The sequence below is a fragment of the Uloborus diversus genome, unplaced genomic scaffold (genome assembly GCF_026930045.1).
Source record: "Uloborus diversus isolate 005 unplaced genomic scaffold, Udiv.v.3.1 scaffold_13, whole genome shotgun sequence".
Taxonomy (NCBI): Eukaryota; Metazoa; Arthropoda; class Arachnida; order Araneae; family Uloboridae; genus Uloborus; species Uloborus diversus.
In genome coordinates this window covers 1629193-1647417 of record NW_026557987.1, presented here as the reverse complement: position 1 = coordinate 1647417, position 18225 = coordinate 1629193, and the positions used below count along the sequence as shown (strand labels likewise).

General features: G+C 35.9%; 1 protein-coding gene across 1 annotated transcript in view; it reads right to left on the bottom strand.

Annotated features, from left to right (window-relative positions):
• LOC129232592 (lysosomal acid phosphatase-like) overlaps positions 1-18225 on the bottom strand; it is a 65526-nt gene that overhangs the window by 35473 nt on the left and 11828 nt on the right. Inside the window, exons 3-4 of the mRNA XM_054866725.1 lie at positions 17203-17283; positions 4070-4222 (exon numbers count right to left, since the gene is read on the bottom strand). Of these exons, the coding sequence (XP_054722700.1) occupies positions 4070-4222; positions 17203-17283 (234 nt within the window). The remainder of the gene's footprint in view (positions 1-4069; positions 4223-17202; positions 17284-18225) is intronic.

The following is an 18225-nucleotide window of genomic DNA, read 5'->3' as shown; positions in this document are numbered from 1 at the left end:
ATCTAGCGAAAAAATTTAATCAGAAAATTCCAATATCTAATCTACCATAGATCCAAACTGTTATACAAATAACAGTTTTGATCTTCGTTTAATTTATTAAAATAATATAATGTATAAAGTTTAAAACCTATTTGTATAATGTACTTTTATACACTATTATTATACTATAAAACGGAATTACATTAATAACATTGTAATCAACATTTTAAATACTCAAATAATAGAAAAAATATGGAATGCCCTAAAAAGACTTAATTGAGCAAAACAATACCCAAAATGATTTAATAATGATAAATAAAAACAGTTAGTTTGCCACGTCAGGAGTCTTGATGGGCTGTACTAAGTTTTTGACTATTTTTTGTCTTCTTTTTGTTCCCTTTAAAAAGTGTTTAAAAGCTTTTTATTTATTTATTTTTTTTTTTAAATCATTGCAGTATTTAGTGTTTGAACTAACTTCAAATTTTAATCACAATTTTTTATTACATTTATTGCCAGTTGAAGCACAATTTTGGATTTGTAATATTTTTCAGTCTGTAATTTTCCAGCTAAAATCCTTTTGGTAAATTTGGGTTAAAAATATTTCTATATCGGAGAAAACAACATCAGCTAACACAGCTCTCTTTTTTTTCCTAAATTCTGGAAATTAAGAACTGATATCTTTCGGAAAGGTTTCTCAAAATATCTAGAGTAGTAATATATTTTTGTGAAAGTATCTCTAAAACCCAAGGCGATATAAGCATTTCTTTCAAAAATGCAAATTTTATTTTAAGGTTTTTGGCTCATAGCACGCAGAGTTTTCCGTCAGCTGTTACTAAACTTTCAGAATATTTCACAGCATACAAAAATATAATAATAAAATTTGAAATTAAAATATTGAAATTTGATGAAATATAAATTTTCAATATTTCAATATTCAATATTCACTGCGCATGCACGAAAGATAGCAATTTATAACTTTTATAATTTAAAACCCAAATATATATCAAAACTCATAATCGAACTTCAGTTCAATTTCTTAAGAATTTAGAAAGAGATCTGACATCTAATGATCCGAATTTTACTAATTCTTGGATAGGTAACGAATCGTTTAAAGCAGAATTTTCGCTGCGCATGTGCGAAAGATATCAATTTATAACCTTCTACTTCGAATCGCAAGTAGATCCTACAACTCATTGTAAAATTCCAGATCGATATTGTTAAAATTTAAAAAGTTATCAGCGATCTAACGAGACAAATTTCAATAACTCTTGGATAGGCAACGAATCGTAAGGGGACGTTCCCAAACTGTTACCGTGCAAAGTGATTCATGATAAAGACGGATTATTTGCGAACCCTCGCGATTCATCGTCTATCCAATTATTATTGAAATTCGGCTCATTAGATCGCTGTTTACTTTTAAATTTTAAAGATATTGAACTGGAATTTCATTATGAGTTGCAGGATCTACCTGGGCTTTGGATTATGAAGGTTATAAATTGCGATCTTTCGCGCATGAGCTGTGAAAATTAAATTGCTTTAAACGTTCATATTTCATCAAATTTTCATTCTTTTAATTTCAAGTTTTATTGTTATGTTTCTCTTGTATGCCGCCAAATATTCTGAGAGTTTAGTAACGGTTGGCGGAAAACTCTGCTTGTTATGTGCCGAAAACCTTCAAATAAAATTTGTATTTTTGAAAGAAATTCTTCTATTTTGGTGGATATAACAGATACTTTCACGAAAAAAAAATCTACATAGTTTGTGGGCTATATATTCGGTATTCAGCCAAATCATTAGGTAGCATAGTAAGTAAAATCATGACAATAAGTTCACATGCAAAGTTCTGAATTGCCAACCAAGTGTAAAGTTTTTTTTTTTTTGCCGGCATTGCACTCCAAGATTCAATTCTGACTCCTCCCCCCCCCCTTTTTTTCTTTTTCTTCTTTTTTGTAGTTGGTGCATAAAAATCTGTATATGTTTAGAAAAAAAATAACTGAAACTTTAATGCTAGATATGAATTAGGTAGTGGAATGTTAATTTTTTTTGGAGGATAACTTTTTCTTTTCATCCGCGAAAAAAAGTATTAAACAATCAACTAATTACTTTCCTTTTTATTATTACGGTACGAAATACTCATTTCAAATGTTCAGTTACTTCAAGAGAGAAATTTAGCCGACGTCCAGTTAAAAATATTTTTGAACCTCAGAAGGAAAAATTCCAAGATTATGACCAAACTGGCCATATTTAGACTCAATAATATACTATAATACACAATACACTGTTACACAATATACTGTATACTGTTACATACAGAAATGCATAATTTAGTGCTTAAGACAGAAGCAATTTATATACATTCCAGAAACTTGAATGTAAAATGTAGATTGCATTTATTTTAAGATAATCTATGCCCTATCGGAGATACTCTCACTTTTTAGCCTACTTTCCCAGTAAAAGTCAGAAAAAGAAGAAAAATGCATGAAAGAAGGCTTAATGCATCTTAAAAATATCACGAAAAAAAAAATAAATAAATAAAATAATTAATTTGAATTTTGACATCTTGAATTCAAATTATGTTTGCGCAATCACGAGTGTGTGTATGTAGGCGTGTGTGCTTGTGTGTGGGGGGTATGTGTTTGTGTGTAGGGGTTATGTGTGTAGGCATGTGTGTTTGTGTCTGTGTGCAGGCATAAATGTTTGGGTAGTTGTGTGTATGCGTGTGTATGTGTTTGTGTATGTGTGTGCGTGTGTAGTTGTGTATGTATGCGCGTGTGTAGGACATGGATGCAACCAGGAGACGGCTTTCGCTATAGGAGCAGCATCGTGAGGAGCCCGTCGACGGTGATGGTGCGGAGGGTGGCGGTGGGAAAATAAAATGATAGCACGCCAAAAACAGTCAAATGAGAACAATAAGCAATCGTGATTGCTCAATAATTAAATAAATATCGAAAAATTAAAAATTGGAAAGTAGGGTATTGAGATGGGGAAAAATGTCTGTCTGTCGGTCTGTCTGTCCCCCCCCCCCCCTAATAACTCTTGAATGAATAGTCCGATTCGAACAAACTTTTTTTTGTTCGAAACATCTCGGCGAGGACACCTCATTCCCATATTTCACTTTTTTATTTGAACTATTTTTTGTTCAATTTTGAACAGTTCAAAAAAACTCAACATTAGCGCCTACGGGGAAACTGAAAGTCAATGTAGATTCCGTACTTGAAGGCGGACTTATTTCAAACAAATTTTGTTGGAAATAGCTCTTGACGCCAAACTTCAAACTCCGACTCCGAGAATTTAGGGGCACCTGACTCCGACTCCTGTGCCCGACAATTAATCGGACTCCGACTCCCCGACTTCGACTCTGACTTCGTAGCTTTGGCAAAAATTTATACACGGAGGACAAATGACTGACTCCGATTCTTGGATATTCGTCTCCGACTCCTTTATCCCAAAATGAGATTGACTCCGACTCCGACTCCGCAGCTATGGTTTTCACAGTGAAATAATTATTGTTGATATGATTTGTTTTTATTTTCACGCTAAAGTTTTAATTTAGGTATTCAGTTTTCGGCGAATAAACTCGAAGTCATTTATGTTTCTACATAACGATATGCGCAGACGATTTCTTTCTTTTTTTGACAATGAAAAGTATTTCGTTAAGTTGACATTTTATTGTTTTTATTTATTTTGGTAAGTGCATTAATTCATTTAAAAAATTATTTTTGGCAACAGGGGAAAAAGAAACGATTTTTTTATATATATGATGTATTTATTTTAATAAGCTTATTAATTTTAATTATTATTTTTTCGTTTTGAAAGCTGTTAAAGATTTTTTTAAAGGGAAAAAAGTGTATTAGCTGCTTTGTTTAAAAGGTGCTGCTTTTTTTTTTTTTTTTTTAGACGTGTGAGGAATACTTTATTCCTAGAAATTAGCAAAAATATGTTTGAAACAATTTGCGATTTTAGCTATTTTTGAGGATATTGATCAGGTACTAGAAAGTAATATGGGTATACGGGAAAGTAGGCTTGTATAGTTCTAGACGGAACTTCTTATTTTTCTTGTGTTGTTCAAGAATTTCAAATCATACTTTACCGGATCTTTTCCGTGGGCTATGAACTGCACCGGGATGGGCTGCCAGCGAAAATTGGGTAAAAATTCCCATTCTTCTGTCGGCTCATACATGGCGGAAGCGAGACACAACGCGCTCAACAAACACCGGTTGCGTTTCGAACTCAACACTTCCACCTGCAAGAAATGATTTATAACTGCAATAAAATATCATTTTTACGTTCTCTGACATGACTGAGCGAGTACAAGGAAAATGAAACTGAAGTTATACTGTCACGAGGGGCCAGGGGTGCCCATTCCCCTCAAGTTCAACGGCGCGAAGTCCCTCCCCCCCCCCCCCCCATCCTCCAAAATTTTTTCTCAAACCTCTTTCCCCCTTTTTTTTAGCTTTTTTTTTATTTTATTTATTTTTTAAAAATATTTTCATTTTATTTTTATTTTTTTAAATATTTTTATTTTATTTATTTTTAAAAAAATATTTTTCATTTTATTTATTTAAATTTTTATTTATTTATTTTTAATTACTACTATTATTATATTGTTAGAAAAATTCTGTTTTACGCGAATGACATACACACACACACACGAACTAAATAAATAAATGAAATAAAATATAAACAGAACAAAATAAACTAAACAATTTTCATTAAAAATAAATTAATAAATAAATTTAATAAATAAATTAAAAAATTGAAAAATCCTCAAAAATTTTGATTGCGCAACTTGCGCCAATCCCCCACTTTGGGCACCCCTGATGATCACTTTGCGATGTATCGAAAAGGTTTTTGACGCCAATTAATTTTCGCCAGCTTGGTAACTTATAGCCAAGGTGGTGAAAAATTTGGAGCCAAAAAGTGAGATGCCGAATCCATTGTCAGTTTGCCGATGTCGCCAACAATTAACTAGATTTAAGCAGTAAGTCACCGCCCTTAAGTCAGGGCTAAGGCAGAACTACATACAATATACCGACAGCCCTGTCATCACATCCAAAGATTGCACTTTCGTCGCTGTCGTGGATTCATGACTTAGCAGTCTGGAATAGTGAATAACCGAGCTTCAATGATACGACATTAGCCTCCGTCTCGGTTATTCGCCATTCCAAACTGATAAGTCCATAACGAGGACAAAGCAGAAGTCTGTGTAGGCCACAACCGCAGGGACCGGTTTAAACACCTGGGTGTCCCGGGCACTGACAGATATGGTGCCCCCCGCCCCCCACACATAAAAAATATGAAGGTAAGTGTTGGATATTATTTTGATAGAAAGAAAACTTTAAAATATCGATTTCATACGAAAAAAGTTAATAATTAAGATGTTTTGCAAAGAAATTATCTATATATATAAAAGAGGAGTTTGGTAAATTTGTTCCCTAAGATCTCAGAAACTACCCGGCAGATTTGGCTGAAACTTTCACCGTTTGTTCTTTTTGGTACTGGGGAGGTTTGTAGATCAGTTCGAAAAAAATCCGATTGATAGTTCTTTTTTTATTCTAATTTTTCCAAATTTTCGCATAAATGCCCCAATATGACGGTGAAAAAATAAGTGCACATATTAAAATTATGTGTCCATCGAAAGCGCTTATTTTTCTGCTGAAGATGGCATCTGTTAGAAAGTTCTAAGTTGTATGAAAAACGAGTAATGAGCTTTTTTTGTTCCATGTTCGAAGGCTTTCTTCAACCCAATTCATTATTTAGTGTATCATCTCAACTCCCAGTTCATAGTTAGAATTGTTGAATGTTTTTGCGTTTCGTCTGTCTGTTTGAGGCTTTTCTCAAGTCAAAACTGAAAGTAACGTCCCCCCCCCCCCCAAGATTGGCTAATAATAACTAGATTTGGTTGATTATTTTCCATTTAAACGGAACTTTAGTGTAATTAATGGGTTTTTATTATTATTATTTGTGCTGATTGGATTTTTTAATAATTATCCAATCTAACAGCAGAAAAATCGACAAAATTTATGCAGAAAGATTTTAGTAGCGGATGCATTTGGCAGTTTTTTCAACTGTCGCGGTTTTTGAAGTCAAAGACTACGTAATAATGTTTGTCAGCTTTCACCATGTAAACAAAATATCGTCAATCAAAGAATCTTTAAAAACTTTTTTTGCGGTAAAATAATCTAGCAACTAAATTAGGCAAATCCATAAACAGCGCACAAAAACTGTGACTTAGTGCACAAATTCAAACCATCGCCGAATTTTACTACTTATTTTGGAAACATTTCGGATGAAATTGTTTATCGCCATTTTATGGTGACCAAAAGTATCTTAGCATATGGCGACAATATCTGTTTAACAAAAATTAGTAACATGCCGTTTTACAAAGTAAGGAGGGGGAGCATTATCCAAAACGATTCCCGCAAATTCGGTAACATTTTAAATCGCACCAAGAACCCACAATAATTGAAAATTTCCAAAATTACTGAAGCAAGTTTAAGGGGATCACGGGCGCGCGGCTACATTTTTTTTAAACATTTCGTTTTTCAATTGACATACAGAGAAGGTAAGCCTCCATGTAGAAAAAAAAAATTAACTGATAAATCTTTTTAAACATGTGAAGTTTAATTTCATATTTCGGAAATTCTTCAAATTTGTATACGCTTAAATTTTGTGTTTTCGTTTCTAAATGAATACTGTTTTGCTCTTTTTACTTAATGCTACTTTAGTTTTATGGGTAAGGAAGAAACTAGATTTTAAATCATGTCAAAAAGGTGTGTTTTAAGTTCTTTCACTTAAAACAGAAAACAAATGCAAGTAACGATTGCTTCTCATAATTATTGCTAACCCGGGCAACGCCGGGTATTTTTGCTAGTTTATTATAAATCTAAAATAATTTTATGGTTTTCATGTTAGAAATTTTTTTACAGTCGCAGATGGAAAAACTATGATACAAATGGTAAAGGTAAATCATAATGTGCTTTCTGCGCATCAATGATTCTTTACATATTTTATCCTTTGTTTTCTTGTAATAAATCATTCTATAATGTCCTCATAATCAAGTTTTAGGTCAAACTTACTTTTATTGATAACAGAGCTAATCAAGATAATTTACCATCAGAAATGAGAGTACGCAAAGGACACTTAATTCTCTTCAATAGCGAAAATGATCGTTCTCCGCAATTAGCTAATATGCTTTCATTTAATAAAAAAAATTGTCAAATGACAAATTTTTTTTGTTTCCTTTTGTTAGAGGCCCCGAACACTGGACATTAAAAAAAAAAAAAAAAAAAAAAAAAAAATTTTGGTGCCCCCTTTCCTTTGGTGTCCCGGGCCCGGGGCCCGAATGTCCTGCCGTAAATCAGTCCCTGCACAACCGGACAGTCGGTTTACATCCGGTCTCCTGTCGGTTACCGAACAACGTTTAACTTTTCAGTTCAAAATCTGGTGACGTATCACAACTTCAAGATGTATCGCGAAGTTAGCAACAAGTGAGTGGCACAAAAACATGGCAATATCGCTCATTCGGAAGAAGAGTGCCACAATACGAAAAGAAATAAAATTTTATAGGAGAAGCGTTTGAAGTTGGAACTCTTCAGGCAATTTGCATTAAGAAACGTAAGTTTGCTGTGCACTCCAGTGGTTAATATTCGAACAAAAAATCTGTCATCGTTTTCCAAAGAAGATAACTTCATTTCAAGGCCTTTATGGCAAAAAAAAAAAAAAGAAAAGAAAACGTAATAGGCGATATTTTCGCAAAATTACAAAATCTATATTAATTTGAATTTTTGGCATCTTGAATTCAAATTATGCTTTTCGCAATCACGAGCGTGTTTGTATAGGCGCATGAGTGTGTGTGTTTGTGTAGACGCATGTTTGTGGGTGCGTGTGTGTGTGTATGTATGCATGTGTGTGCGTATTGTGTATGCAGTGCTGTGTGTGTACGCGCGTGTGTGTGTAGGCGTTCGTGTGTGTGTGTGAATGTAGGAATATGTGTTTGTGTCTGTGTGCAGGCATGAGTGTGTGTATGTGTATGTGTGTGTGTGTGTGTGTGTAGGAGTGTGTGTTTGAGTCTGTGCGCAGGCATGAGTGTGTGTATGCGTATGTGTGTAGGATATGAACGCAACCTGGCGACTGTTTTCGAAAGAGGGGCAGCATCGTGAGGCCGGTCGACGCGACGGTGGTGCTGGCAGAGGGTGCTGGTGGGAAAATAAAATGATAGGAATTCAAAACAGTCAAGTGAGAACAAGAAGCAATCGTGATTGCTCAAAAAAAAAAAATAAATAAATAAATAAAAAAAAATAATTTGAATTTTGTCATTTTGAATTCAAATTATGTTTTTCGCAATCACGAGTGTGTGTATATGTAGGCGTGTGTGTTTGTGTGTGGGAGGTATGTGTGTGTGTGTAGGCATGTTTGTTTGTGTCTGTGTGCAGGCATGAGTGTGTAGGTCGTTGTGTGTATGTGTGTAGGTGTGTGTGGGGGGTATGTGTATGTGTGTGTAGACATATGTGTTTGTGTCTGTGTGCAGGCATGAGTGTGTGGATAGTTGTGTGTATGTGAGTGTGTAGGTGTTTGTGTGTATATGTGTTTGTGTATGTGTGTAGGTGTATGTATGTGTGTGTAGGTGTATATATGAATATGTGTGTAGGTGCGTGTATGTATGCGTGTAAGTGTAGTATATTGACGAAACCTGGAGACGGTTTTCGCTAGAGGTGCAGCATCGTGAGGACCCGGTCGACGGAGATGCTGCGGAGGGTGCTGTTGGGAAAAATCAAAGGAACGCCAAAAACAGTCAAATGAAAGCAATAAGCAATCGTGATTGCTCAAAAAAGAAAATTAAAAATTTCGTATTGTGGCACTCTTTTTCGAAACGAGCGATATATTGCCGAGCGGTTATTAGTTTTTTGACATTATTTCAGTTTTCCATTCAGTTTTACACGCGAAAGGAACAGAAGAATGAATACTTGAAGATGAATATGGCCAATTCGCGTTATTCGTTTTGCATTCAGTTTTATGGTAGGAGTTGTTAAGGGTGACTGTTACCAAGCTTGAGCCTGGGGGGAGATGGGCTCATGTGATTTGAACTTACACGTTTTATTCCTAATCTTTCTTTTGTCACCTACGCCCCGTGCATCTCACCGCATTTATAAACGGAAGAAACGCTTTTCGGAAAGCTCTTCTTTTTAACAATATTTTTTATTCTTTTTAGCAGTAGAAAATTGCCCGTCAAGGTATGACGGGTAAAAATTGCTTCTACGTTTGAACGCACCAATTGCCTGTTTGGTGACATTTTGATAGTTAAAATGGTAACCCTAACTCCAGTGGATGAACCTTAAACTCCAGCAGGTAGGGTAAAATAGTTAAGTTACCGGATCCAGTTCAGCCCTGTCAAAATAAAGACTCCCCTGCGTGTCAAACATTGCCAAAAAAAAATATTATTAAATTATCATGTAGTGGCGCGAGTTTCATTGTTGATGACGTCAGCGTTACTTGATCATTCGCTATTATATATATGAGGATTGTGTCATTGGTAAGGTTAAATCTTCAAATGAATTTAAAAAAATTAATAAAAAAATATAAAAAACAAACTTTTGTTAATGTCTCAAAAATTTCATCTTATTTAATCCACAGATGCTTCAGGAGTTCTTTGTTGCCCTCTACCACACGTGAGTGCAATAACTGCAATTTTCATGAGTCATGCTTAACAGGTTTTAGCTACCAGTATGAAGATAATCTCAGCTTCAACGAGATAATTTTTGCATCCAACTCGTTTACAGCTGTTCCAGACCAATGAGCGCAAAACAAGGGAGAAATCATAGTCTTTGACTGTCATAGATAGGCCGTCGGTAAATGTTTTTGCTTTCTATACAAATTCAAATACGTGTTGGTTTGGCCCGAAGGGCAAATCCAAAAGATCGGATTAAATATAAATGTTTTTTGAGCAATCACGATTGCTTATTGTTCTCATTTGACTGTTTTTGGCGTCTTTTGATTTTTCCCACCGACACCCTCTGCAGCATCACCGTCGACGGGCTCCTCACGATGCTGCTCCTATAGCGAAAGCCGTCTCCAGGTTGCATCCATGTCCTACACACACGCACATACATACACAACTACACACACACAAACACATACAACTACACACATACACAAACACACATACAAACACATACACAAACGCATACATACAGACACACACACATACACACACAAAAACATACAAACACACATCCACACAACTACCCACACATTCATACCTGCACACAGACACAAACTCACATGCCTACACACACATACACATACCCCTACACACAGCACACATACCCCCCCACACACAAACACACACGCCTCCATACACACACTCGTGATTGCGAAAAACATAATTTGAATTCAAGATGTCAAAATTCAATTTTTTTTTTTAAATCTAAAGACTTTATCTAAGAAAGCTAGGTTGTCACTAAAAACCTCAAAATAAAATCAGTACATGATTTCTTGGTTAAAACCCTCAATAATTGTAGTTAATCCTAAAATCTTCTTATCAAGGTTAATTCTAAAGCTGCCAAAAATTAAAACTAAAAATTGAGCCAAGAAATGTAGATATAGTAAAAGCTATTCGTATAAAGCTGTATATTGTCGCATTTAGGATAAAAATTGCTCCAGACGTACGTGTACCCGACCTCTCCCCGCAATATAGTGCAATATTTTCGCTGAAATTTTTAAGATGAAATTTAAGATTTAGAGATTTAGGGGGATATTATTGGGGAAATTTTTCAGAATTGAAGTATTTCAATTTCTATAAACTTTGAGATTAAGTTGAGGTGGTACCCATCAGATGGGTGTCACCCGGGAGGGGGAAGGACCGCCCTCCCGGATGACACCCATCTCAAGAAAAGTTTTTTGACTAAGCAAAAAAAAAAAAAAAAAAATCTCTCAAGTTACAGCTTTCAAAAATTGAAAGCACAGGATTTGATCAACATCTGTTAGTTAAACATTAAAGAGGAGCAAAATAATACTATTCAATTTTTTTTCGCAACTATTGGATAATATACATGAAATACACCGCCAGCTCAGTCATTTCCAGCCGAGGACTGCAGTTTCGTGCTTATTAGCACTCATCAGCCCGGCATAGGAAAGTGACTGAGCTGGAGATGGAAAACCTCTTAAGGAAGCCAAGAGTGCCAAACAATTTTGTAGCTAAGATAATTAGCACAACCGGACTGTATTTCTGCTTTAACCGTGGGTTGTAATTTACTGAATATACCATGCCTTGCCTTCAATCTTCGAGTTAAACCGAACCATTGCTTCGGTCACTCGTCTGGTTGTGCTAATTATCTTAGCTACCAGTTTGTTTGGCACTCTTGGCTTCCTTCAGAGGTTTTCCATCTCCAGCTCAGTCACTTTCCTATGCCGGGCTGATGAGTGCTAATAAGCACGAAACTGCAGTCCTCGGCTGGAAATGACTGAGCTGGCGGTGTATTTTATGTATTTCTGCTTTAGCCTTGGCTAATGGGTTGTAATTTACTGAATATTGGATAATATGATTTTCAAATTGAATTTCTAACGTTGTAGGGATCTTAGGTTTACAATAAAATACAAAGCGAAAATTTCATAAAAAGGAATTAATATTTCAATTTATGTTTAGGGGTTTCCCCCCTTCCCATGAGGAATCAAGATTTCGGAAAAAAAATAGTAATAAAAAAAGCCAGAGTCGGAGTCGGACGTTTAAAAATCCAGGAGTCGGAGTCGGCTATTTTTCTTCCGACTCCGCAGTCCTGCTAAATAAGTACTGCACATAAGTACTGCACACAAGTAACATATTAGTATATTCCTATTAATATTTAAAATGTTAATTGCAAAAACTTGATCATTTTGCAACAGTAAAAATCATTTATATAGCGCAAAATACTGTAATATGTGTATCAAATTTTGAAAATGATTTGTATTATTATTTACTTTGATCTTTAGAGCTATTTGTTTTGACTGGAATCAACTATGTGGTTTCAAAATTAGTTAAAATATTATTCGATAGGTGCCGCTGAAAACTGAAAATGTTTTACCATTTCACTTTGCCTTATATTCCGTCTCCTACATCAAATTCTTAGTCTTTATTTTTACTGTTGCAATTTCCGCCATTTGTTATGGTCGTAACTTGTTATAAAGTGACAATATCTAGAATATATAGGGTGTCCCAAAACCAGGACTGCGGAGTCGGAAGAAAAATGGCCGACTCCGACTCTGACTCCAGGATTTTGAAACGTCCGACTCCGACTCCGGTTTCTTTATCTATTTTTTATTTTTTTCAAATCACCTCCCTCCCTCATGGGAAGGGGGGAAAACCCCTAAACAGAGATTGAAATATTAATTCCTTTTTAAGAAATTTTCGCGTTGTATTTTATTGTAAACCTAAGATGCATACAGCGTTAGAAATTCAATTTGAAAATCAAATTATCCAATCGTTACGATTTCTAAAGTGAGATTACTTAAAAATTCCATTTAAAAAAAATGAAAAGGATTAATTTGCTCCCCTTTATTTTTTAAAAAATAAATGTTGATCAAATACTGTGCTTTCAACTTGTGAAAGCACAGAGAAGAGTTAGAGAAAGAGTTTTGAGACAGAGAGAGAGGAAAAAAAAAACTTTTTGCAAAGTCAAAAAACTTTTCTTGAGAGGGGACGGTCCCCCTCCCATCCGGGGGGGACTCTCATCTGGTGGGTGACACCTCAACTTAATTTCAGAAAGTATAAAAATTGAAATACTTTAATTCTAAAAAAATCCCCAATATAATCAATCTTAAATTTCATTATAAAAATTTCAACAAAAAAATTGCACTATATTGCAGAGAAAGGTCGTCTACATGTAGGTCTGGGGTAAATTTTACACAAAATGCGGCGGTATACAGTTATGTACGAATAGCTTTTACTATACATACACTTCTCGGCTCAATTTTTAATTTTAATTCTATTGGCAGCTTCAGAATTAACCTTAATTTGAAGATTTTTGGATTAACTACAATTATCGAGTGTTGCAACAAATAAATCATGTTCTCATTTTATTTTGTACTCTTTAGTGATAGCTAAGCTTTCTTAGATAACGTCTTTAGATTTAAAAAAGAATTTATCTTTTGGATTTGTGCTTTCGCACCAACACTTATTTGAATTTACAAAGCACCCTCAGATGTTTTCCGACTTGCTCAAGCGATACATACACTCCTTTTACTATTTTATAACTGAGATCGAGAAAAAAAAATATTATTATTTTTATTTGAAGGTGATTAGAAAATACTAGGCAAGAAAATTGTTTGCTGACACTTTTTCTATCAGTTAAATAAAGTGAGAAAATAAGCAAATTAGTAGACAGCTTAGGTTACAGAAAGTTCGATAAACAATCAAACCAGCTGGTTGTCACAATGACAGTTATTTCCTTATCAGTAGGCTTTTATACATGCAATCAAATTAATTGGTAGTCAGTTTTTACTTCCTTTTACAAAAAAAAAAAAAAAAGTATTGTATTCGCAAAAAAAAATTTCACTTAAAAATTGGCCTTAATTTCCATTTCGCTCGCCCCCGAATGAATATTGATTTTGTTTTCCAACCCGACCACACGTGGATACATGCCTAAGAACGTATAGACACCTGAAGAATCCATTTTGACGATCCCCGAGTTAGTTACAACGAGTTTTCTCGTGACGTCCGTATGTACGTATGTATGTGTGTATTTGTGTATGCATTTCGCATAACTCAAGAACGGTATGTCCTAGAAAGCTGAAATTTGGTACATAGACTCCAAGTGGGGTCTAGTTGTGCACCTTCCCTTTTGGTTGCATTCGCATGTTCCAAAGGGGGTCTTTTACACATTTTTGGAGGGAAATCATTGTTAATGTCAATGCAAACTCAACAAGGTATCATAATTTGGCAAACACTTGGCGACATGTCGCCCAGCTTTTGGTCGCCAAGTTTTTTCGTCAACTTGGCGACGAATTTGGCGTTCTTTTTTTTTCTTTTTTCTTAAAATCTGGTTTCAATTTGGCCATATTTAGAGAGTTAACCATTGAATCACATTAAAACTGCCAATACTGCGAAAAGTTATCTGCATAAAACGTTTTCTTTGTTTCGGTTCGCAACAAACTTGGGGTGAAAATATTTAAAGTGTTTCTATTCGCACTCCGAAGCACTATTATCTTTAAATTGGAGTAAAAGGAAGTCATGTGATGCACACATCAGCTCGTTTAGAAAATGCAATGGGAGCCAGTGAAAATTAAAGGAAAACGAGCTGATGTGTGCATCACATGACTTCCTTTTACTCCAATTTAATGTCATTTCCCCGTTACTGGCAATTTTAATGTGATTCAATAGTTTACTCTCTAAATATCACCAACAGTGGCCAAATTAAAATCAGATTTAAAAAAAAAATCGCCAAATTTGTCGCCAAGTTGGCGACAAAATTTGGCGACCAAAAGACAGGCGATATATCGTCAAGTGTCTGACAAATTATATCACCACTTGAGTTTACATCGAAATTAACAACGATTTCCCCCCAAAAAGGGGCAAAAGACCCCCTTTGGAACATCCGAATGCAACCAAAAGAGAAGGTGCTCAACTAGACTGCACTAGGAGTCTACGTACCAAATTTCAACTTTCTAGGACATACCGTTTTTGAGTTATGCGAGATACATACACACATACATACGTACATACGGACGTCACGAGAAAATTCGCTGTAATTAACTCGGGAATCATCATTATGGATATTTCGCGTGTCTATAAGTTCTGAGGCACTTATCCACGTGTGGTCGAGTCGAAAAAAAAACTCAATATTCATTCGGGGGTGAGTAAAATGGAAATTAAGGTCGATTTTTGAGTGAATTTTTTTTCGAGAATACAATACTTCCTTTTTTGTAAAAGGAAGTTAAAAGAAACCCGAAGTCGGAGTTGGAGTCGGCATGTTTTCGAACGACTCCGACTCCTTTAAACCCAAATCAGTCTGACTCCGACTCTTCGACTCCACAGCCCTGCCCAAAACGACCGCGTAACCTCTGCACAACTAGATTCCTCGTTGGGTACATAAAAACTGCCCAAAGAAGCGTTCCTGTACGATCCATAGTTTACCGAGAAAAATACGAAAAACAAAATATGACGTCACTGCCGGTGCAATGAAAAAACTAAGGCCCCTGTAGTGGAGGGGGCAGTAATAGGGATTCTAGAAAAAACACTTTATTGGACATCAACAACAATATTTGCATATCTTTCCATGACGCGATATATGCGCGTTTTAAACATTATCGTCTGGAAAGATATGCAAATACAGCAGACCCTCGTTTTACGCGGGGGTTATGCACGGAAATGCCGCGTAAATTGACACGTAATACTAATGTTAAAATAGGGGATTGGTTCCGTAGATAACAAAATACTTCATTGTAGTGATGACTAATTGTATAATAAGTTTAATGTGTACTTATATCGACTTTTATGCACAGCATGCATAAAGAAAACATAAATTAATTTCGTGTTTTGTTTATAAATAGGAACTGGGCGGTCATTCCAAGCTCGTCAGCTTGCGAGATCGAGATTTTCGCTCACGTGATCGTTTGTGATGTAGAAATGTCGCAAAGTAGTTTTCTAATCTACTCGAACCTAGCTGCAAGCTAGATTAAAATGCTCGACATTTCTACGTCCCAAACGATCATGTGAGCAAAAATCACGATCTCGCAAGCTGACGAGCTTGGAATGACCGCCCTTGCTATTATAGTCTTTTATTGGCAGTTATTAAAGATTTTTCTCTGTAATTTCATTGAGGAGCATTAACGCATCGATGATCACTTGCGTCATTTCCATGATAGAATCTTCCTTCACTGACAATTTAGAAGGATCATTTCTATTGTCTAGGAATGGCTCAAAATTTTCAATGTGAACGTTTTTGGTTGTGCGTCAACCACCTCGATATCCTCGTTGGTTTTGACCGCCTTTGTCACTCCTAAAAGCTCTTTTCCCAGAGAGTTCTGAACTGTGTGAGTTTAATAGCTTTACTTCTGGAAAGAGCTCTGGAACCAATCGCATAAAATGTCTCCAGTGACCCAAGCTCGATTATTAGCACGCCAAAATGCAGTTAATTACGCGTAACCTGCAATCTTTAGGAGTTTGGATTTTGAGAGAGGGGAAAATTTTATCTGTTTGCATTGCCGCATCCGCGTAAAACCGAAACTCATCCGAGTAAAATAAAATAAAGATTTCAAATCTTAAACCGCGTATAATCGAAACCGTATAAAATGAACCCGCGTAAAACGAGGATATACTGTACTGCTGTTGATTAACCCGGGAGAACTCGCGGTACTTTTCGTCACACGAACGCTCGCGGGGGGCTCCGTAGGCCCGAAGTGGTTATTTCAGTAAATTAAGTTTGCAAAATAGAAAAAAAAATGTGCTTTCAACACTGAATTATAAATTGATAAACAGCCTCCATAATATGTTTTAAAAAGTAAGGTTTAAGAAAGTTTTATGATACATAAATCTAAATCTTCTTCTGAGCATTACTGATGATCGCTTTACTGTTCTGTGTCAACTTCTTCTTCATCATCTTCATTAAGGGAGATCTCATCAGTTAAAACCTCAACCAACAAGGTCTGCAACCTCTTCCTTTCATCTTTGTAGCTTAAATAGCGATGCATTTCACAACCATTTCCTTTACATTCACAATCTGATGAAAAGCTTGAGCGCTCGCTCCGGGCCTCTGAGGCCCGAACCGGAGTTTTCTGGGGAAAAAGGGAAATGTACATTCCTGAAAAGCATGTGGTCAGTATGTAGGTCTCCTCGAATGCAGCTACTGTGGATCTCATTCATTTCCGTTGAATAGGTGATTTTTGGTAGCGTCGTTTTGTAATGACCGGGCCTGAGAGGCACGATGCGAGTTCTCACGGGTTAATAAAGTGTTTTTTCTTGCACCGGCAGTGACGTCACACTTTGTTTTTCGTATTTTTTTCGGTAAACTATGGATCGTACTGGACCGCTTCTTTGGGCAGTTTTTATGTACCCTCAACGAGGAATCTAGCTGTGCAGAGTTTATACGGTCGTTTTGGGACACCCTATATAAATTAACAATATCGACATTTGCTTCAATCAATGCCCGAATATACGTGCAGTGTTATCGGTCCGTATGTGTGCAGTGTTTAAGATTGGTTTAAAATTGTTGACAGAGTTGCGAAGACAATCAGCGGAAAGAAAATTCTTACTTCGACCGGGCTTGCTGTAATAAAATTGCGGTAGAGCCATCTCAAATGCCTCCCCAAACAATACATTTGGTACTTGCCGTGCTGAAAAGAGGAAAATAATTAATTACTAAAGAATGATTTCAAATTCAAATCACTGTTTTTTAAGCAAATTTAATGCCGCAATATTAAGCATATCTTTCTACATTTTGAATTGAAATATTAAAATACATATTATCTCAAGAAGGATTCGATATTTTTTGAACAGCCATAACATTATATTTTAAACTGTCATTGAAATAGATTTCGTAGAGGCATATTCAAACATAATGTAAACACAAAATCTTTTTAAAAAATGTATTATAAAACGTTTTTTTTTTTTTTGAGCAATCACGATTGCTTATTGCTTTCATTTGACTGTTTTTGGCGTGCTATTATTTTATTTTCTCACCGCCACCCTCCGCACCATCACCGTCGACCGGCTCCTCACGATGCTGCTCCTCTGGCGAAAGCCGTCTCCAGGTTGCATCCACGTCCTACACACACGCGCATACATACACAACTACACACACACACACACACACAAACACACACATACATACACAACTACACACACAAATACCTACACACACATACACACACACAAACACCTACACACACATACACACACACATTCACCTACACACCCAATTACAAACACATACACACACAAGCACATACACACACGCATACATACAGACACCTACACATACACACACGCATACATACATACACCTACACATACACACACATACACACAACTACCCACACATTCATTCCTGCACACAGACACAAACACATATGCCTACATACACATACCCTCCCCCCACACACACATTCATACACACAACTACCCACACACTTATGCCAGCACACAGACACACACATGCCTACACACATACACAAACACACATACCCCCACACACAAACACACACGCCTGCATACATACACTCGTGTTTGCGAAAAACATAATTTGAATTCCAGATGTCAAAATTCAAATTAATTTT